Here is a 20742-nt window from a genome sequence, read left to right on the forward strand (position 1 = left end):
AAACAATTTCTGGTCTTCAGTCAGAGAATATTTTGGAGGAACATGTTGACATGTTGACGGCCTTAGAAAAATAGATGTTGAGTACCTCTAGCCGGCAGCTACAATTATTACCCATTCATCTAAATATCCATCACTACTCCGTCAGCTCAGCCAGACAGGACAATAGACAGACATCGCTACCGTACCATGCTCATCCCACACTGGAGATGATTGGGTGGCCAGTGGGGGAGCGGAGTGTGAGGAGAGGGACTCAAAATATTTTAGGGAACACACTGAGCTCAGAGAATTGAACAAAAAATCGGGATCTTGGTCCCAGAGAAACGAGTTAGAAAATTGGGAATCATTTAGGTCAACCCAGTTGGAGTATGGACAAGCAAACCCCCATGGATGACTGGTCTGCTTAAGAGTTGAAACTCATGTACACAACTGAAACAAAAGTTTCATGAGGCAGTAACACAGGAAGCGTACTTTGATATTTTCTATTTTTATTCTATTCTTTTTCTCTAAAAAAAATAACGTTGGTTAACACCCAGGAATGGGTCACACCTGCAGTTTGAAAAACCTTGCTACAGAGCAGCAGAGGCGCATTGATTTTAGTGCTGTTTTAGCTTTGCGAACTTCTTCGGGGTCATATTTTTACTCTATGTTACTTGTTAAAATTCTAAGATGCTACATTTGTCAAAGAGGATAGCATCTTCCCAGCCTTTGCACATTTCCTTGGAGTTCTGAATGAGAAACAGGGCAGTCATTCTGTCTAAGGGGACAGGTTGGGGCCACAAGTCCTTCCTAAATCATACATTGATTTGTTGTGGCCTTGCTTGTTGGTTTTTCACTGGCTTCCACTACAAGAACCTTCTTTTCTCTCTTCTAGTTTCTTTCTCTTATCTCAGGCTAATTCTTCTTGATTTCAATTTATCCAGTCTACTGAATTTTATTAATTTAGAAGTACCAGGATGAACAAGAAAACACTCTCCATCTGTGTGTAACTAATGGCTTAGGAGAAGAAACAAACAGGTGTAATAGAGCGAGATGTTGAAGCGAGGAACATAGAAGATGCTCAGGCAGCAGAGGAAGATGGGTCTGACTGACAAGAGATGGAGATGGTTTCTCAGAAGAGATGTGTTTGGGAAAGAAAGTCCCTCACTTTGCCTGGGTTAGGAGATGGCACTCCTGGAGGAGGGAACAGCATGCGCCAAGACATGGAGGTAGGGAGAACGCATAGTTCCATTTGTCTGGAGTTCCGGGAAACTGATGGGAGATGAGGCTCAGCTGAAGGGAGAAGTTAGTTGAAGGGCACACCTGTAGGCTGTGGAGAGCCACCCAGGTAACTCCTTGCTGTCATTGTCTGCTCTCGGGGAGGAAGCAGGGAGGGGTGAGTTCAGATTTCAGGGTCTCAGTCTTACTTCCTTCTACTTGACTGTAGCCTACATAACATCTAGAATGTCTTATTATCTTAATCCCCAGTGCCTGGTAAAGGGCTTGGTGTGGACTCAGTGGACAGTCAGAGGAACCAAGACAATCAGTTTACCTTTGTAGCCCAGCACTCAGCAGGTATCTGAAAACTCCTGTCCAGGCTGTGCTCTGCTCTTCAAGAGGAACGAAATGGCCTGGCAGCATTTGGGAATAATCTAAGAAAACAAACATTCTCTTTTATTAAGGCCTCTTTTCAAAGCTACCCCTTCCTGGAAAGATGTTGCAAATGAATTAATAACTTAAAATTATTCTCATCCTGCGCCCAGATCCTGAAGATAAGGAAAATACAGACGTGAATAAAAAAAGATAGAAGTAGAAAAATAATTGACTTGTGATATCCTAGTTTTATAGTTCTCATTAGTTACCACTGGTCAATAACAACTTTAGGTTTATGATCACTTTTATTCTGTCTTATAAGGGTGAAAATCATCAAAGAAATAATTGAATGTGAGAGTTGGGAGATCCCTTTGAGCTTATTCTGGTTCATCTCTCTCATTTTACAGCTGAGGAAAGTGGGGCCCAGATAATATTTGAGTTGCCCCCAAATAATTGTATATCAGACAATTAAAATCAACTAAAAAGCTATGACTCAGAGCAACTTACCTTGTTGCTGTACGTCCCTTTAGACTCTTAAAAATCCATGTGTGTTCCCTGAATAAAACTTGTATCACGCTGTTTAGATTTTTGTATCTTCCATTTTTCACTCAATATATTTTGAGGTTTTTTCCCCCCAAATCTTTAATTGTTATTCACGTATTTAATGACTATCTAACATCTCATTGTATGGATATACCATAATTTATTTGGCCTATTCCCCCTTGCTGGGCATTTAGGTTGTTTTATCATTTGTCATTGTTAGAAATAAAATCTCTGCACGTAAATTACAGCTTCCCTGATTGATTATTTCTTAAGGGGAGAATTACCAGTTCAGTCAAGGGATGGACACATTAAGGCTTCTGACTCAGACTGCCAAGTTGGCCAGCCCAGGAAAGTTTTGCAGTTTTGACATAAGCAATATGTTTCATATCTTTTTTGAAATCTTAGCAACACTCGACCTAACAAGTCAGTTATTCTAGTTAACTCGGAGTTCAAATTTGCCCTCATTTTAATCATTTAAAAAATACTAATAATTAAGATGTAACTATTAGTTTGAGAAGCTAAGAGGTCTTATTCTCAAATTGTTAATGAATCTGCAACAGCTAAGAGAGAAATGTGTGATGAAGAGGCAAAGGATCAAATGAGAAATGTCCAGGAGTTTTCCTGTAGGGGTCACTCTTACTGCCAACTTACGCCTGCAAAGAAAGGAAAATAAAGAGTTAGGCATTGAAGAATGTATGCACGTTCATTTTTAACGCCAGATTCAACTACATTCCTTAAACTGTAAAATAAATAATAAGACCTTGCAGCCAGATAGCATCATAAGGGCATATTCTTTATATAATGGCACACACCCCTCTCTCACTCAATATGCTCCTCCGTTCGGATTAACTACATGCTACTCCTATGAAAGGCACTTCTGCTTGCTCTTCACAGAGGAAGCATTAGCTAATTGTCTAACGCCACAAAGTGTTTACACAGAATATGCTGAGTTCAAGAGAAGAAAACGCTCATTGCTGCGGCCGACAGGATCCCCTCCCTCCACCTTTCCTTTTCTGCTTTCCCACGGGCCTCTTTGCACTCTGCCTCAAAATCTACACACCAGAAAAAATCAGATGTTGTGATATGCATTCTATTGTGCCATTTCAGTACAAAGAGGTGCTTTTTAATTTTTAAGTTTTTATTAATGCAACTCAAACATGATGCCGACGTTCCAGGAGCCCGGCCAAGGTTCCTGTGCGGACGCACCTTCACAAGGCGGCTGTCAAGCTTCAGGGCTGGGCCGGAGAACATGCCAGGGGCTGCTGGGAACGTGTCAGCCCTCTCTACAAAGCATTCTTTTTCATTACAGAATGCAAAGCAGCCAGCCGTTTTCCATTTGCCCCATCCCCAGCCCTCCTGTCCGGTAGTGGAGGAAGGGGCCAGGAGGATATTTACCCTCCGCTCTTCTCGTATTTAACTGAACCCCGTGGCAGCCGCCTCTCTGAGCACAGCGGCAGCGGGCTCAGGCCCAGACGCACCTTGCAGGCAGCCTACCGAGCTGACCAAGGGCTGTGGCCAAGCCCGAGCCGGGCTGGGGCGTCCGGGAATCGGAAGGAGCCCGTCTAGGAAACCCCGCTGTGTGCGGTGGTGAGGCTGGTGTGCGAGCCTCAAGTTCAAGCCGGGTGGAGAGCTCAGCCTCGGCCCTGGCGCGTTGTGTCCCGCGGCGGACACTTGGCTCCGCTGCACTCCTCTTTCGGCTGGCACTTGGCGAGGCTCACTCACCTGTTGGCGCCCGGATCTGGGCAGGGAGCAGGGCTCGCTGCTTACTGCAACCTCGGCAGGCGGCCCTCCCGGCGCCGGGACGCCACGGCCGGGAAGGCAGGCGTAGGGGCTGCTCCCTGGGACTCGAGGCTCCCCCGCTCCTCCTCCCACCCGCCCCCCTCTACCCCCTTCACGGCTCCGCGCCCCAGCGACCCGCTCGCCCCCAGGCGCCATCGGCTTGTCGTGCCCCGAAGGCCAAGTCGGGCAGACGCCAGGGCTGCAGGTTCGAGACGCTCCGCCTCCTTCTGCCACTTAGAGCACAAGCGCCAGCAGGAACCTTTCCACTCAGTCTTAGCTGCGGTCACTGCCGAGGTTTTTGAAACTTTCCAAGCAAGGGCCTACCAGGCCCTTTGCCTCCAACCGACGCCGTGCCTGCCGCCTGCCTGGGACACTTCCAGGCCCGGGAGATCCCGCTGTCTCCTGGGCACCGGCGCCCCAACTTTTTACGCTCAGTCGGCGCCCCCTGAGTGTCCCGCTCCAGGGCCAAGGAGCGTGCGCATCTTCCGGGGACCGGCAAGGCTCCCGACCTCCTGGCTCATCTTCCTCCTCCCCGGAGTGGGTGTGAGGCTGGGTGAGCCTGGATCCGCGGTGCACTTGAGCGTTGCCAGCGCTCGGGGTTCGCCCCCGCCTCCGAGCCCACCCTCGAGGAGGGATTGAGCCCCGGCGGTCCAGGCCTCTTACTCAGAAACTCAAGTCGGCCCGCGTCTTTCCTTTCGGAATCCGGGTGCCCGTAGCGGATCGGCCGGGCGAGCTGCGGGGGGAGGACCAGGGCGCTCAGGGCCGCGTCGCCCCGTCGGTGCTGCGCGCACCATGGCCGGCTGCTGCTGTCTGTCCGCGGAGGAGAAGGAGTCGCAGCGCATCAGCGCCGAGATCGAGCGGCAGCTTCGCCGGGACAAGAAGGACGCGCGCCGCGAGCTCAAGCTGCTGCTGCTGGGTGAGTGGTAGCGTCTCCCCAACCCTTGTGTGCCAGGCGATCCCATCTCGGCCGCTTCCCTCGCCCGGATCCCCGCCGGGCCTGGAGTCGAGGAGGTGCAGCGCCGCCGCCTTCTTTACCCCCCCCGGGGGCTCGTGGATCCAGGCAACTTGGGGCTTTAGGCGCTTGTCCTCTGCAACTCCAGCGGGGCGACTTTCAAAGGCACCCCATTCCCTGCCCCAAAACAGGGCTGAGACGTAACATTTGACCGGTATCTGCTTTCCCCGATCTGTTCTGATTTGCCTTTCTCCCTAAAGCCTCATCCACCCCACTAGCGCGCACAGCCTCTGCAGAACCGTCTTGGATGTTGGGGTGGCTGGTGGGGAGCTGCCTGATCCACATCTTGGGGTCACTCTAGCTCTGGCCCCTGTGCTCTCAGTTCTAAATAAGTACTGTTGACTGAGTGTTTACCGTGTGCCAGACTGTGCTAAGTTCTTATGGGCATCACTGACTGGTGATGCAGACAGGTAATATCCCCATTTTAGAGAATTAAAAATAGAGGCCTGGAAAATTGGTGAACTTGGCCCTGACTGAGAAAAAGCAAAGCAGATACCAAGTCAGTCGTGAGGGTGAAGCCCAAGCCCTAGCCACTCTCCCCACTGTGACCCCCTCCCCCCCTCGCCACCCCCTCCCCCAGCCTCCCCTGGCTCCCCTTGCCGAGGCCTTTGTTTTCAGCAGGCCAAGACCTGGCTTGTTCGACTTGACTCGTGTGTGCTCACTCCTAGGACTCCCACCTTGCTGCCCCAGGTGCCTTGGCTAGTTCATCCGGCTCTTCTGGGCTCTCTGCACAAGTCTCAGTAGGACACCCACTTTCAAAAACACGAAGAAAACGTCAAGGTTTGCCCAATTTATGCCGTGGGGCAAGGATCCCACCTCTTCTGACTTTGTAGGACCCTGTTCAATCCATTTGCTGTTTAAGGAATATTTAGCTTTTCCTTCTTTCAGACGAGGATATCAGCTGACGAATCTTTCTAGAGAGCTGCAAGTATTTCAAGTGTTTTCTTTTATCCCTTCCAGACAGGAATCCTCTCTGATACCAGTTGATTCATCTTTAATAGAAGGAGCCACCCTCCCAGAAGCTTCAAGGAAAGAAAAGTCAATGCAGTTAGAATAAAATGGAGTTCGGTGGTTTAAAGGGCAGGGTCTGGCCTTCCCTAGGCTGTGCCCCTCCCCTCTGGGCTAGGGGTCTGCAAGCCAAGTGTGTTGCCCACCCAGAGTCTGCACTGCCGTGTACCCCCAGACGCAGACGGAATTCACTGCGCAAAGGCCCCAAGCCTGCTTCCAGGGTCTGTGCAGGTAGGGAGGGCAGATCCCATTTCTGACGAGTGCCCGCAGGGACAGCGGGGCTGAGGCTGTGGAAGAGTTTGGAAACATGGGCTGGGTGTCCACAGGTGTGCCCAAGAGGCCTCCCTGGGGATGACGGAGCCTGGGTGGGGAAGGGGAAGGAGTCTGTCCATTGGCCAGGGCTGCTCTTTCATGTCTGGCCTGGAACTCTGAGGAGTCTCAGAATTCCAGATTGTACCTGGCCTTTCCGGTTGTTGTAAACCTACATTTGTCAGGAGAGGAGGATTATGTGACGGGTTGCTACCTTGCTTAGCACTTTGGAGTAATTATGTGGGCCTCCATTTGTGTTCTTGCTCCAGGCCCCACAAATGATAGGGGCAGGTCTGGCTTTAGCTGCATACTTTTTCTTTTCAAGGACGCGCTGAACCCTATTTCATTTTGCAATATTTTGATTTGTGCCAGTGTATGAAGTACAGTGTCTAGAATGTACCAGGAGCTTGACAAATGCTGGCTCTTTGTACGAAAATGTAAGGAGTAAGCTGAGCCATACTGTATTGGTAAGAAGTCTGTTTGAAGTAAAATGCTTGCAGTTACACTCACACTAGGGGAGGAATGTTCGGAGGTAAGTTGTTTACTCTGGAAGTCCCATTTAATCCTGGTGAGTAGAACACCTTCTTCGTCACTCCCGGGCTCTTGCCCTGACCCTCTTCCTGCCCCCTGTAGGTAGGCCCCATGCCCCGCCCCCCCCCCCCCCCCCCCCCCGCAGGACTGCCTGACCTTACAGGACCCCCACTATCCTTGTGCCCAGCTGTCATTAGCACATCCTTTCAGTGCTTGTGACTCAGAAACTGCTAGAAATACAGTTTCCAAACCACATGGATCTGTCCAGAACCCTAAGAATGGATTTAAGACCTCTGAATTCTTTTTCTCTGTGAGGGAACCTGGCCCATTTCCATTTCTTCTCAGGATAAAGGAGGAGGCAATGACTCCAAAGACAAGAAATCAGGGAAGGATATATGCTCTTTTGTCTGAAGTCATGAAGTTTGAGTGAAAAATTCACCTGAGTCTCTATAATGGGTGGGTAAGATGATCCGCCACTCAGGAGCCTCAGGTGAAACTTCACTTTGCAAATAGAAGTTTAGGATCCTCTGTGGAGTGTGGAAGGACCTGAAAATGACCAACTCTTTCACAAGGAAGCTTGCTTTTGCAACGAAACAATTTGAGGATGTTTCTGAAGTGCGTTCACTGGCCAGTAGCCTGTATGCACTTCATAAAAGCATGAGTCAGAGTCCATAGGGAAGATAAAAGCTGCTGTCTGGTTAGGGCTAGTAATTGAAGATGTCAGCGTGATGCTTTCTCAGCAGAAGGAGATGGAGGAAAGAACGATGGTTGAAGTTAGTAGAAAGAAATGCCTTATCAGTTCCTCAGATAAAAGTAGGACAAAAAGGAATTCTGATAAGAACCTTAATGGGTCCTATTCAGTGTGGGAAGAAAGTGTGTCTGGAAGACAGCAATTAAATGGGGGAAAGTGTGATCTTTTATTGATTTTAGTATTAAATGAGGCTTGGTGAAGTGTTGCTTGTTAAACAAGTTGAGTGTCTCCGGCAACTCTGATGGCTTAATTTTGGGTGCAGACCTTATGTTGGAACTCTCTGGATGGAATGTTAACTGGGGAATTGGTGTTTAACTCATGCTGATATAGGGGTTAAACATGTAGGTTCTCGGGCCGGACTGTGTGGGTTCAAACCCTGGCTCCAGCTTTTCTTAGCTATGGACTAACTTCTCTCTGCTTTATCTGGCAGTGGGGTTAGCTATCACTGCTCTATTTATGAGCATTTCTAGCTACCAGTGAGGTGTCATTTTCAATTTTAGTTGATGAGTTGTAGGTTGCATAGCAGTTTATCTAAATTGTCCTCGTAATGCTTTGACAGAAACGTTTTGCTCTGAGTTTCCCTTACTGTTTTCTGAGCCATAAGGTGATTTTAAAGTCTCTCTTCCTACATACACCAGAGTTGAAAATCTGAGTCCCCAAAAGTTTATTGCATTGGTTATAACAAAATCCCATTTTAGAACCAACTATCACGTTCCTGGGCTGGGAGTCTATTAGAGGAAGTGGCGCAGATAGTATGGGTTTCTCAGTAGAAAGTGACATAACTTTCTGGCTCTGTGAAGGGGAGAAGGGGCAAAATGGTAACTATGCCCACACTCCTTCCTCTTTGCTTAGTTCAAATGCAACAGATTTTTCCAGAGTGCCAGGCACAGTGCTCAGTGCCGGGGATCATTTCCAAGCGCTCCGTTGGAGGTGCCTGTCCACAAGTAGCTGTGATGAGGAAGATGGTCATAAATACTTAATAGAGATTCAAAGGTGGTCCAGGTGGAGCATGAAGGGTGACCCTCTGGAGGAGGGATCACCTTAGTAAGACCTTGAACAATGGGGAGGGTGGGATGCTAATGACCGTCCACAAGCGGGGGCTTGTGCAGGAAACACACACACACACACACACACACACTTCTCCCTGCCTACCCAGAGGAACTTCTGAGGACAGTAAGGGGTGTTCTCAGGATCTGGGATAATATGAAGGGCCCCTCGGGGACAAGATTTCATAGAGTTTTTACATTTTATCTTAACCATTTATGTGAATATTGTGTTCAGTACAAAATAGAAATTAATGTAAAAATGATTAATTTTTTGTGCCATAACGTGCTTCAGAAAGGGGGACTATGTGACTTTATCTTTGGCTGTGTCCACCTGGCTGCAGTAAACCCACTTTACCACACAGCCTCCTTCCGTCGTGACGTAGCAGGCCCGGAGGCCTCTCAGGAGGCAAATGCAAGTACTCCCGCTTCCTCCTCCCTTTAAACGAACACAGAATCTTTTCAAACAACAGACTTTTACCCTTTGTACCTTTTCAAGTAAGCTTTCCTGAGGTATAATTTATATACGGTAAAAGTCACCAATTTTAAACGTACGATTCAATGTGTTTTGACAGACATGAACATTTGTGTAAGCATTAGCACAATCATGATATAAAACATTTCCACCGTCCCCCAGATTCCCTGTGCTCTTCTGCAGTCACCCTCCTCCCCCAAAGCAGTTTTTAAAACTTTTTATTTGAAACAGTTTGCAAGAATAAGAATAGTACGAAAAACACAGGTCTATTATTGAAAATTTAGCTCATTTTCTTTTTTTGTTGTTGTTGTTTTTTGTTTACTCTATTTTCTTTCTCGTTTGTGTGTTCTCTTCAGTTTTTCTGAAATGTTTGAGGGTAAGTTATATGCTTCATGGCCTTTACCCCTAAATGATTTAGTGTGTTTTCCCTAAAAATAGAGATAATCTCTTACATAGGCACAGTCCGCCGATGAAGCTTCCATAAACTTAGACTTCATGCAGTATTTGTGTGCAATCTATAGTCAGTAGCCCAGTTTTGTCAGTTCACCCAGTAATGTCCTTACTGGCATCTCCCCACCTCCAGTCCAGGGTCCAGTGTACGCTCAGATATTGCCTTTAGTTCTCATATTTTTAAAGTTTCCTTTAATCTGGAACATTTCTACAGACTCTCATTACTTTTGTGACATTGACTTTCTGAAGAATATAGTCACCTCTCCCTTTTTAAGTTGAACATTCCTCATTTGGGGTTTGACTGATTATCTTACCATTCGAGCTTCCATCTATGCGTTCTTGGCTGGGTCTCTGGATAGGTTATGTCGGGTCCTTCTTGGGGTGGGAGGGGGGTGGTCTCCTCTGGAGGCACATCTTATTCGTCTGCCCCTCTCTTGGTGATGTTGAATTCGCTGGTTTTCTCCACTGTCTAGTACTTTGGTGGGAAGATACTTTTTAAGACCATGCAAATATCCTCCTCATCGAGACGTCCCTCTAGAATTGGTATCCATTGATGATTCCTGACCCATTCTATAACATGATGGTTACAAAATAATGATTTTCCAGCTCTAGCACTCTCTCCACATTTACTAGTTGGCACTGGACATTCTACTGTAAGAGACTTCCCTTTCTTCCTATTTACTTATAATCCATACAAACTCATGGATCCCTAGGGGTTTTTTTGTGTGTGGTTTTTTTTAGCCAATGGTTTTTACTTCATTAGTGTACCTAATCATTTTGGTGCTCAAATTATACACAATTTGTGCAATGAGAACCCCATCAAGCTAACTCCTGTGCCACTGTGACACACCTCCATCAATTTTTGAGCACTTCCTTACTTTCTGGCATAACTAGATGCTCCAAGCTCCTCTTGTACCACCCTTCCCAGTCCGGGAGCTGGCCCTTTCTCTGCAGGGCCTTAGTTGCTCTTAGTGGAGAGCTGCATATTTTCTTTTAAGATGTTTAAGCCACTTGAAACAAAGATATCCAGTCCACTAATTCAAATCAATCACCAATATCTAAGTACCTGAAGAAAACCGTATTTCTAAAGCTGGAGTCAGAAGATGAAAGTTTTGAGGCTGTAATGTTGTGAGCAGATACAAAATGGAAAAATCTGACAGTGGAGTTTGACAAAAAGCAATGTATAGAAAAAAGTCAAAACCCTCAAAGAGTCTTTTTCTTTTTAAAATGCCTTCTAGTCTATATCACCTTTAGTTTTTCTTTTCCCATGATACCTGAATCACAGGAGAGGTTTCCTTGTAAGAACTTCCTGTGTGGGGTCGCAGGGAGGGAGGCAGCTAGATGGAGAAGGCAGAGAGAGGGGTTTTCAGTGAATCAGTGTAGCAAAGCTATAACGTTACTAAAGACAGAGGTTGAACTTCAGGCAAAAAGGGGACTTTATTGGAAGGATTCACACCAGGGCATCTCATGAAATTAGAAGAAGTGAAGGATAAAGACTGGGAGAGCAAGTGCCAGGGCACTTCTGGCGCCCTTCTCCAGCCATCAGCATGACTTGGCTCTGCTCCCTTCCGAGCTTGAGCTCTGGGCCTTTCTTGTCCCTGTGAGAGCCTAGGACCTGGCGTGGATCAGGGTGCACTCCTGGATCTGTCAGTTCTGACCAGGGAACATACATCACAGACATGGCTGTCATCTGAGTGCGGGTGGCCTGGGGCGGGGCTCCCTGTGAGTCAAGCAGCTGGTGCTGCAAACATTGTCAGAGGGATCTGAGTGAACCCGCGGAAATCCAAGGACTCTGAAGGTGGAAGGCACTGCAGGAGCCTGTGCCGGAGCCCTAACTTCCGTTATGAGCAATTGGCTCTCTGCCGATGGGTAAATTAATGGGTTATCGTGTTGGCCAGGGTTCTTGGTTGCAGATCATTTAAGCAGAAGAATAATTTATTGGAGGGTAGCAGGAAGCTCGTACAATTGATGGGAATTGGAGAGCAGACTCAGGCAAAGGGCAGGATCCAAGGGACTCTTGACACTGGGATCAGACCAGACTGCCAAGCGCGCAGCCAGGGACTCATCACCCTAACAGTTGCTGAGGCTGCACTGGGCGCCTGCCTCCACAGCAGTGCTGCAAATCATCTGTCATTGTCTCCTGCACCCTTGTGTCACTTTTCAAAACCTCAGACCATCTGATTGTGCCAACTGCCAGAGAGCTGGGGGAGAGGCAGTATGGCATGGTGGTAAGAGCATGTTCTCTGGAGCCAGACATTATGAGTTGAAAATCTAGGCAAGAAGTAGTTCCCATTGTGCTCTCACCCTGTTTGGGCTCAGGCCACTTGCCTATCATTACGAGGTCACTGATAGAACTAGTGTGTCATTCCCACAAGGAAATGTGGATAGCAGGGTCAACAGCATGAAGTCTCTGCTGGTGCTCCTTCTCAGAGAGCAGGGACCTAATGTGTGGCCATAAGTTAGAATCATGAAGTGAGCAGTACATTAAGGATCTGGAGACCAGAGTTTCTTTTTTTGGTAAGAGTAGGCTCGGAGTACTGGATATATGGCCATGAGCAAGACATTCCCTCTGAACCCCAGGGTTCTCACCTGTAAAATGAGAGGTTTGGATCAGATGACCTCTGAGGTCTTTCCGATTCTGTCATCAGATGTCTGATACCAGTGGTTCTCAAAGTGTGTTCCCAGGACCAGCAGCATCAGACCCTCCTGGGAACTTGTTAGAGATGCAAACTCTCAGTCTTCTGAATGAGAAATTCTGGAGTGGGGCCAGCAGACTGTATGTTAATGAGCCCCGCATGTGATCCTGATATGCACTCAAGTTTGAGAACCTCTCTCTTATAGTGTTGGCCTGGAGCTCAGGACTGGCTAGCTTCTGATTGTCACTCTAGGCTCTAAGGCAGATATCCTTATCTTTCAGCAGGTGTCCAGGAGGCCCCTGGGACTGACCTGCCTAGGGGATGCCCTGTTTCTGGAAGTTGAGGCAGTCTCTCCCTCATCTCCTTGATGAAGGGTCTTCAGAGTCTGAGCTGGCTCATTTGTAGGGGTCGTTTAGCCTTTGCCCCCAGGTGCCAGATGATTGGGCCAAGAGGAAGAGCAAGCGCATATGTACGTTTACCTTGGCATGAGTGCTTATAAAAGCAACAAGTATGCACATTTGCATGGACCCATGCACTTTGGTGTATTACTCAGAAAGTTGTGCTCCTATAAATTGCAATGGTTTTATGGCTAATGACCATTAAATAATCTTCTGTCATGGATTGTGTGGTGTGGGGGGAGCGTATTTTAATACAAGCCACCATATATCAGTCTTCTCTTTGAAAATTCACCCTCTGTGGAACATTGACACTCAAAGGGTTATAGGGCTGGTCATCAAGTATCTTTTTTAAACTGATAGATTCTCATATTTCGTCCTTTTTGATGAATGAGAGGAAAAGAGAATATTTATCTTTTATTATTTTGCCTGAAAGCCATCTTCTGTATTGTTGGTCGGTTGTCAGTGACCCACAGATGGATTAACTCTGCCATTGCTCTCTCAAATCTGCCATGAATAACACCTTCACTTTGAATAACTCATCCAAAGAATTTTTGTGTCTATTGCTCAGCTACTATGGAATTGGGAAATATAAGCTGATTGTATTACTAAACAAAATCAAATAAATGAAGGTGATAACTCACTTGCAGAAGCATCATCTAATGTACCTAGTGGTCTAAGTCCTATGAGTCTAAGTCAGTGCCACTCAAAATGCAGTTGTGGGCCTGGGGCCAGTGTGCACACGAGACAAGTACAGAAATCGAGAGTATGCATCTAGAAGCTTTTATAGCAATTTAACATTGCTGTGGCATCAAAAGGTATTTTTGTTGTATTTCATTAGTGTATCAGTCTGCAACTGAAAGGGGAGTTTTTAAAAACTGGTCCCTTATCACAGTTTGTCCTTCAGAGTTTTGAATAATTCATTCCAATCTCTTCTAGCCTGTAAGGTCTCTCCTGAGAAATCTGCTGATAGCCTTATGGGTTTCCTTTGTAAGTTATTAAAGCCTGGCTGCCTTTAGTATTTTCTCTTTGTCGTTGACTTTTGCTAGTTTCACTACTATATGTCTTGGGGTTGGTCTTCTTGCATTAATAAAGTTTGGAGATCTATTGGTTTCTGTGACATGAAGTTCCATCTCTCTTCCCAAGTTTGGAAAGTTCTCAGCTATTATTTCCTTGAACAGGCCTTCTGCCCCCTTCTCCTTCTCTTCTCCCTCTGGTATGCCTATAATTCTTATGTTGCATCTCCTAATTGAGTCAGATAATTCTCGGAGAGTTTCTTCATTTCTTTTTAGTCTTAATTCTCTCTCCTCCTCTGCCTGCAGCATTTCTATATTCCTATCCTCCAAACTGCTAATTCTGTCCTCCATATTATTGACCCTACTGTTCAGCGAGTCCAGATTTTTCTTAATCTCCTCCACTGTGTTCTTCATCTCCAGTATTTCTAATTGGTTCTTCTTTATAGTGTCAAGCTCTTTTGTGACATAGCTCCTGAACTCATTGAGTTGTCTATCTGAATTCTCTTTTAGGTCGTTGAGTTTTTTCATAATGGCAGTTTTGAAATCATCGTCCTTTAGGTTGTAGATTTCATTGTCTTTGGAATTGTTTTCTGGATGCTTATCATTTTCCTTCTGTTCTGGAGATTTAATATATTTTTTCATACTGCTTGATGGCGTGGGTTTGTGCCTCCGCATAGAGATAGATGTTAGTCGCTGCTTCCACTTGTTGCGATTGGTGTGTGTGTGGGGGCAGCTGTTTAGACTGCACCAACCAGGAACCCTGTCAGCTGTTACTGACTGGGTCTGGACCCCTCCTTGTAGTCACAGTGGACCTGTGGGGTCTCTCGTCAGTTGTGGGGGCAATCACAAGGGGGCCTCAGGCTGCTGGTGCCTACTGCTGCAGCCCACCTAGACGCACTCCCTCCTTGTGGTCTGCAGCGGTGTTGTGGGCTTTCCCATTAGCCAGGAGCAGGATCACCTATAATCTCCTATTTGTCCCTAACAGAGCCCACCAGATCACACTTGTCCACTATAGGTCCCAGCAGAGCTATGGGTATCTTCTGCAGTCTGTCATTAGCTCACTTAGCTGTGCTGCTTTTGCCCCAGGGCCTTCCCGCCTTGTGATTGCCAGTCAGGACCTCTCCACTAGTACTGTGCAGAGGCTTTAGCTGAGGCTGCTGTAAGAACCTGGAGTTCCCCCCTGGGCTATGTAGCCATTTCACTGGAGCTCTACTCTGCCCCACTTTACTCTCACGGGATCTCTGGGAGCCCCTTGCCTCGTCTGGGACACAGCCAGAGTCCGTGGGCCTGGCGGTGGCTTGTAAGCTGCTGCCTTGTGGGGAATTCTGCTCTAGGGAGCTTCCTGGTGTTCCGAATGCTGTGCAGGGCCTCCCTGCCAATGGTGAGCAGAGGCCCTCCCTGCTGGGGGGGTGTGGGACCCTGGATCAACCCCCCGGGCCACAGAGCCGGGTGTTGGAGCTCCACCCAGTCCCCAAGCACGTCCACGGGAAGTCCGGGCACCCCCTGCACCAACCTGTGCGCAGGAAACCATGAGCCCAGCAGCAGCTTGCGGCCTGGAGCCACCCCGGAAGATCCGCCCACCGGCAGCTGCCCTTTTTCCTGGATTCTGGGCGTGGCCTCCCTGCTAATGGTGAGCAGAGGCTTTCCCTGCTGGGGAGATGTGGGACCCCGGAGCCTTCCCCCACGCTGCAGAGCCAGGTGCTGGAGCTCCAGCCGTGTCCCCAAGCACGACTACAGGAAGTCTGGGTGCCCATTGCACCGAGCTAAGTGCTGGAGACCATAAGCCCAGTGGCAGCTTGCAGTCTGGAGCCACCCCGGGGGATCCACCCACCGGGAGCTTCCTTTTTTCCTGGCTTCTGGGAATGGCCTCCCTGCTAATGGCGAGCAGAGGCTTTCCCTGCCGGGGAGATGTGGGACCCCGGTGCCTTCTCCCATGCCGCAGAGCCAGGCGCTGGAGCTCCAAACGTGTCCCCAAGCACATCTACGGGAAGTCAGGGTGCCCCTTGTATCGAGCCGTGCGCCAGAGACCGTGAGCTCAGTGGCAGCTTGCAGTCTGGTGCCGTGCTGGGCCCGCCAGGAGCTTCTCTTTGTTCTGGCTTCTGGGCGGGGCCTCCCTGCTAATGGCGAGTGGAGGCCTTCCCTGCCGGTGGGTGCAGGGCCCTGGGGATTTCCCCCTGGGCTTAGGTGTGATCGCGGGGGGCTTGGGTAGTGGTGTTGTCACCCGTTTCCACCGTCGCTTCACTGGTGAGTGCACACTCCTGCCCTTGGTGTGTGGCGATGCTATGGGGGAGTCCACTGGAAGAGAGCCTCCTACAGGAACTAGGCTGTCCGGGGGTCTGGGGTCGGGCGTTGGAGAGTTTTCACCTATTTCCACCTCCTCCTGGGGGGAAGCTGGGGGGAAGTCTGTCCGCGTTCCGATGTGTAGTAGCATGAAACTTTTAGGCGTCTTGAGATGCTATCTGGATATCCTTTGTTAATCGGTGAATGTCCAATTAGTTGTAGATTCGACGGGGGAGAGACAAAGAAGACCTCTCACTCCGCCATCTTGGTCCCATCCTTCTGTTTTGACTTCCTTCTCTTCCTCAGGGATTCACAGGGTTTTGCACCAAGCAACTTGGAGTGTATTAAAAACCACACTGCGAGCTTCCAGGTTGGTGACTATATGGAGGTCCAGGAAGAGCAGGGCGCCTGGAGAGGGCATGGAAACTCAGCGCCCCTTCCCACACATCTTGCCCTACTACCTCTTCATTTGGCTGTTGATTCTCAACACGCTCATGTGCTCACCTTTCCACAGAAGATCTTTTTCCTGGAATAGGCGGGGCCTCCTTCTGTCCATCTGAACAATGGGCCTAGTAACGGAGCCCAGGAGCGCCTCCCGCCGCCAGGCCAACCCCTCCCTTATCACAGTTTGAACAACACAAGTGCAAGCCTTCATTTTATGGATGGAGTGGAAAAGGTCCAGAGGAGTGAAGGGGCTCGGCAGATGTCACAGAGCTCGATGGTCAGTAGCTAACTGGCAGTAAGCCCAAGCTGGGATTCAGTCTCTTGGTAGCCAACCCGTTCTTTCATTAAGTCAGTCTGAGTTCTCATGTTGAATTTCTTGGTTTCTAAGGCAACATTGATTGTAAGACATGCCATTGATTTGAAAACAGCTTTACAAGGAAGCAAAAACCATCGTAGTAAATGTACACATCAATGCAAGGGCCTCTCAACCTTAAAAATGTTAGTTTGTACAGCAATAAGTCTTGGAATCAAGGATAAAGGTAATTTATTTTTCTCTTTTTTCCCCTAATTTGATAGTATAAATTTAGATAAAGCAAAACTGCTCTAGTTATTGACATATAATTCAATTTCATGAAGCCAATTGAAGTGCTGAAATTAGATTAGAAAAAAAACCCTCTGTGTATTGTCATCAGCCCACTGAGTTCTATTTCAAGTAATCTTATGATACTATGAAAAGTTTCAAATCTATGACTTTGAAAAGTTTCAACCCCTGGATTACTGGGGTTGTTATATATAAAGAAAGTAAAAAAAAAAATAAGAGCAACCAAATGGTGTGAGAGCTTCAGTGTATGCTACTGTTTGCTCCGCTGTCTGAGTGACTGTGGATGGGCCACATCCAGGCAATTGACTGAGTGCTAGAAGAGTTTCCCATGAGACCTTGAACTCCACGAGGGCTTTGTTCGCCATTGAACCAACACTGCTGAGCACAGATCTTAGCTTAAATCTGGCTGAGTGAATATGTATGTCTCTCTCTATATAGTGGTTTCCATGATGTAGCAGATGAGTAGTCAGGAGAATTCCTTACAGGAGCTGGAGGTCTCTGTTGTTTGGGATGCTCTAGGAACATTCATGAAGGGAAGACAGACTAGGGTTGGCTCTTTAAGAAAGGCAAATTAGAAAATTCCAGAATTGATTTTTTTCACATGTACAATATCTTGGCTAATTACTCATCTTGAATATATATTTATACCTGGATATATTTATATCTGGTGTCAAAATATGAAAATTGAGCCTGCGTGCTAGAAATGAAATGATATTTGGAAAATATATTCCTTGTATTTCCGTAAAGGCCTTTCCTAGTAACTGTATGTGATAAGATTTTGATATGTGACTGGAAATATAGTTGAGATATTTGCTAATTGTTCTTCTCTCTTGCTTTATTCTGAAATAATTTGAAAAAAGTCATTACTCATCATGGTCTTTATGTAAACATAAAAAACTTTTATAAATATGTAGTAGATCTGTCTATAAAATAAAGGGGTTAGACCTTATGATTTTAGAGGCCCATCTCACACTTAGTTTTATGAATAAAAAATTTGGAATCTCTAAAAAGAGAATCGGTCATTACAAGGGCTTAAATCCTCTGAAGCTTAAGACCTAGTTTGGTGTGTTAAGAACCTGACAAGTTTCATAGGAATTGACCTCTTTCTGTGCAGCTAGCAGAAATAATCATCTTATATTGCAGTAATTGAGGATATCTGAGGTGGCAAGAATTTCTATGTGTTCCACATAGAAATACATTGCATTTGTTGATATACATCTTTGTAATTGGTGTTATCATTTAGAACAGTAGTTTTCAGATTTTGTAATTTCGAGCTTATGTTTTAAAATGTTTGGGAAAGGAAACAAAATGGGACTATCCACTTAAAAAACTTGCCAAGTAAGAGTGTTAAAAATATTTTAGTGTAGTCACCTAAAAAGCAATATATAAAGTGACATTAGTCAGAGTTAACAGCTCCTTTCTTAACATCCAAAATGATATACATTGAACAAAATTGAAGGGTTTCCCTTCTCTTCTCCTTGATTCATGAGTTTCCAACTATCTTTCTTATCTCAAGAAATGGTCCAATGACCACCCAGGTGCTCAAACCAGAATCCAGAGTCTTCTTGATCTTTCTTCTACGACACCTAATACTGGAAATAGAAATACTGATAATAAAACAGTAAGATTTATACATCCAATCATCATTATAGGCATTTAACATGAATGATCTCATTTATTCCTCACTGGGCTCTGAGGCACAGTTAGGATTTTCCTCTCCATTCTACAAGTGAGGAAACTGAGGCCCCAAAGCTAGCTGCATCAGCCAGGGTGGAGCTAGGGTTTGAATCAGGTAGTCTGACCCCAGAGCCCTGGTTCTCCATCACAGCCCTGCTTCTGTCTTCTACAGGAAATATCTCACCAAAATCTACCCCAAGAGGTCAACCGTCTTTGCCGCATCTCTTGTCCGGATGCCCCATCATCTACCACTCCCTGGCCCTGAGTCCTTTCTGCACACTGCAGCCAGAGTGACCTTTTAAAAATGTAAATTGGGTGGTTGTTTTCCTGCTCAAAACCTTTCTACATCTTCTCATTGCCTTTGGGTGCAAATCTAAAATCCATGCATGGCTGGTGAGACCCACTATCTATCCCCTGCTACCCTTCTGCCATTATTCCTTGTAATCACTCACTTCTGGCCACAGTGCCTTCAATGGGCCAAACTCTTCTTTCTTAGGCCTCTGCACGTGCCACTCCATCTGCCTTCAACACACATCCCTACCAGTCTTCTAGCTAACTGTTACTCATTTTCAGAATGCATCTTTAATATCCCTTCCTTCTGGAAGCCTTCGCTGACTCCGAGATCCAAATTAAGTCCTTCCAGAATATTTTCCTATAGCTCATTCCACATTTCTTTTTTAAAAGAGTACTCATCTTACTTTGAAACTCTATTTCTGGTATTGTATTTACTATCTGTCTTCCCCTCCAGACTCTAAGTTTGCTGAGTGTGGGGACTTATAACCAGCGAATCCTCAGCATCTTATATAGTGCCAGGCTTATGATGTCTGGGTGTTTCAGAAACGTTTGCTGAATGGACAAATACATTACCATTAAGTATCAACATTATTGCATAAAAGAAAGGATATTTTAACTCCAAAAAGTGAAAAGTACTTGTTCTTAATAAAGAGTAACAGCTTAAATTGAATAAACATAAATTTATGACTCACTGTTTGTCCTTTTTAAACCCTCACTTTTGGACTAACAAAAACTTCATTACGTACTGACGTTGAACTGTTGGCTGATGTTCTGGAACCAATGATTTATTGCATGAATCTTGTTTGTTTCCTAGGCTTTCATATTTTTTTCAGCACAAATGTAAACAGACACTCTCCATTTTTTCAATCTTTCCTTTTTAAACATAAAAAATGGCATATTTGTGACAGAGACTGCAGGCAGTGTCCTGAATTTCCACTAGAAGTTTTATCTGGGTGCACAGACACCCAGCTAAAGACTGTATTTCTCAGCTTGCCTGTGGCCGTTTCACTACATTTATAGCCCACGGGACGTAAACTGTAGTCATACAGGCAGTTTCAGAATTGTGGCCTTCAAAGGAAGGGAGCCGTTGTTCCCTTCTAGAGAAGGACGCTGACTTGGTGGTAGGAGCTAGAGCAACCATCTTTGCCATGAGATGGAAGTCGGGTGTTAAGGATGAAAAACAGCAAGATAGAAAAGGCCTGTGTCCCGGATACCATGAAGCTGCCGTGCTAGCCCTGAACTATGATGATGGTTCCCTTTCTTATAGCAGCTAAACTGGCGTCCTAGCTAATAAAATATTTTACATTCTGTTTTGCATTTAGCTTTTTAATACTCAACAGCATATCTGGGAGTTCTTTCCAAATCATATGCAATCCTAAGGTAGAAAAATCAGAATGTAATATGGTGGTGGGGGGGAGGTGGATCTAATGTGATGGTGTGACTGGCTGGCGGTGGGCGATGCTGGATCTGGGTCTCTCATTCTTCCTCTGTCATCACTACCATCATGTACCATCACTCTAGTGGTACACAACATGCTCGCCTGTGTTTTCGGTAACTACGTTTGCAAATATTTGATAGGGGCTTTTCCGAGAGCAAATAAACCTTTGAAGCTGCTTGTTTTCATTGGTATTGAGTTTATTAAAGCTGAAAAATGTAAAAATCTGGCATTCCTAAGCCTTTCATGTTCATTTTAACTTTTTAAAAACTGCCCATTTTTTGTATAAAAAACCCATGGATTTCACTTAATTCTTTGATTAGTTTTAAATTTACTACTCAGTTAAGTCCACTTATTAATTCAGTGAATTTTAAATGACTGAATTTCCTTTAAAGTTTTAAAACATATTTACAAATTTTAAAAACCTGAGTATCCTCAGATATTTGAAACTCCCGATAAAGCTGGCCTTCAAAAGCTGAGCATTTGAGACTCCG

The 20742-nt window shown here is 46.2% G+C and overlaps 1 protein-coding gene across 1 annotated transcript in view; it reads left to right on the top strand.

Annotated features, from left to right (window-relative positions):
• Positions 1-3686: 3686 nt before the first annotated feature.
• The window catches only part of GNA14 (G protein subunit alpha 14), a 161785-nt gene continuing 144729 nt past the window's right edge, over positions 3687-20742 (top strand). The window contains exon 1 of the mRNA XM_014832702.3: positions 3687-4807. Coding sequence (XP_014688188.1) covers positions 4684-4807 — 124 coding nt within the window. The 5' untranslated portion in view covers positions 3687-4683. The remainder of the gene's footprint in view (positions 4808-20742) is intronic.

Source organism: Equus asinus, chromosome 23, assembly GCF_041296235.1.
Source record: "Equus asinus isolate D_3611 breed Donkey chromosome 23, EquAss-T2T_v2, whole genome shotgun sequence".
In the NCBI taxonomy this organism is placed as follows: Eukaryota; Metazoa; Chordata; class Mammalia; order Perissodactyla; family Equidae; genus Equus; species Equus asinus.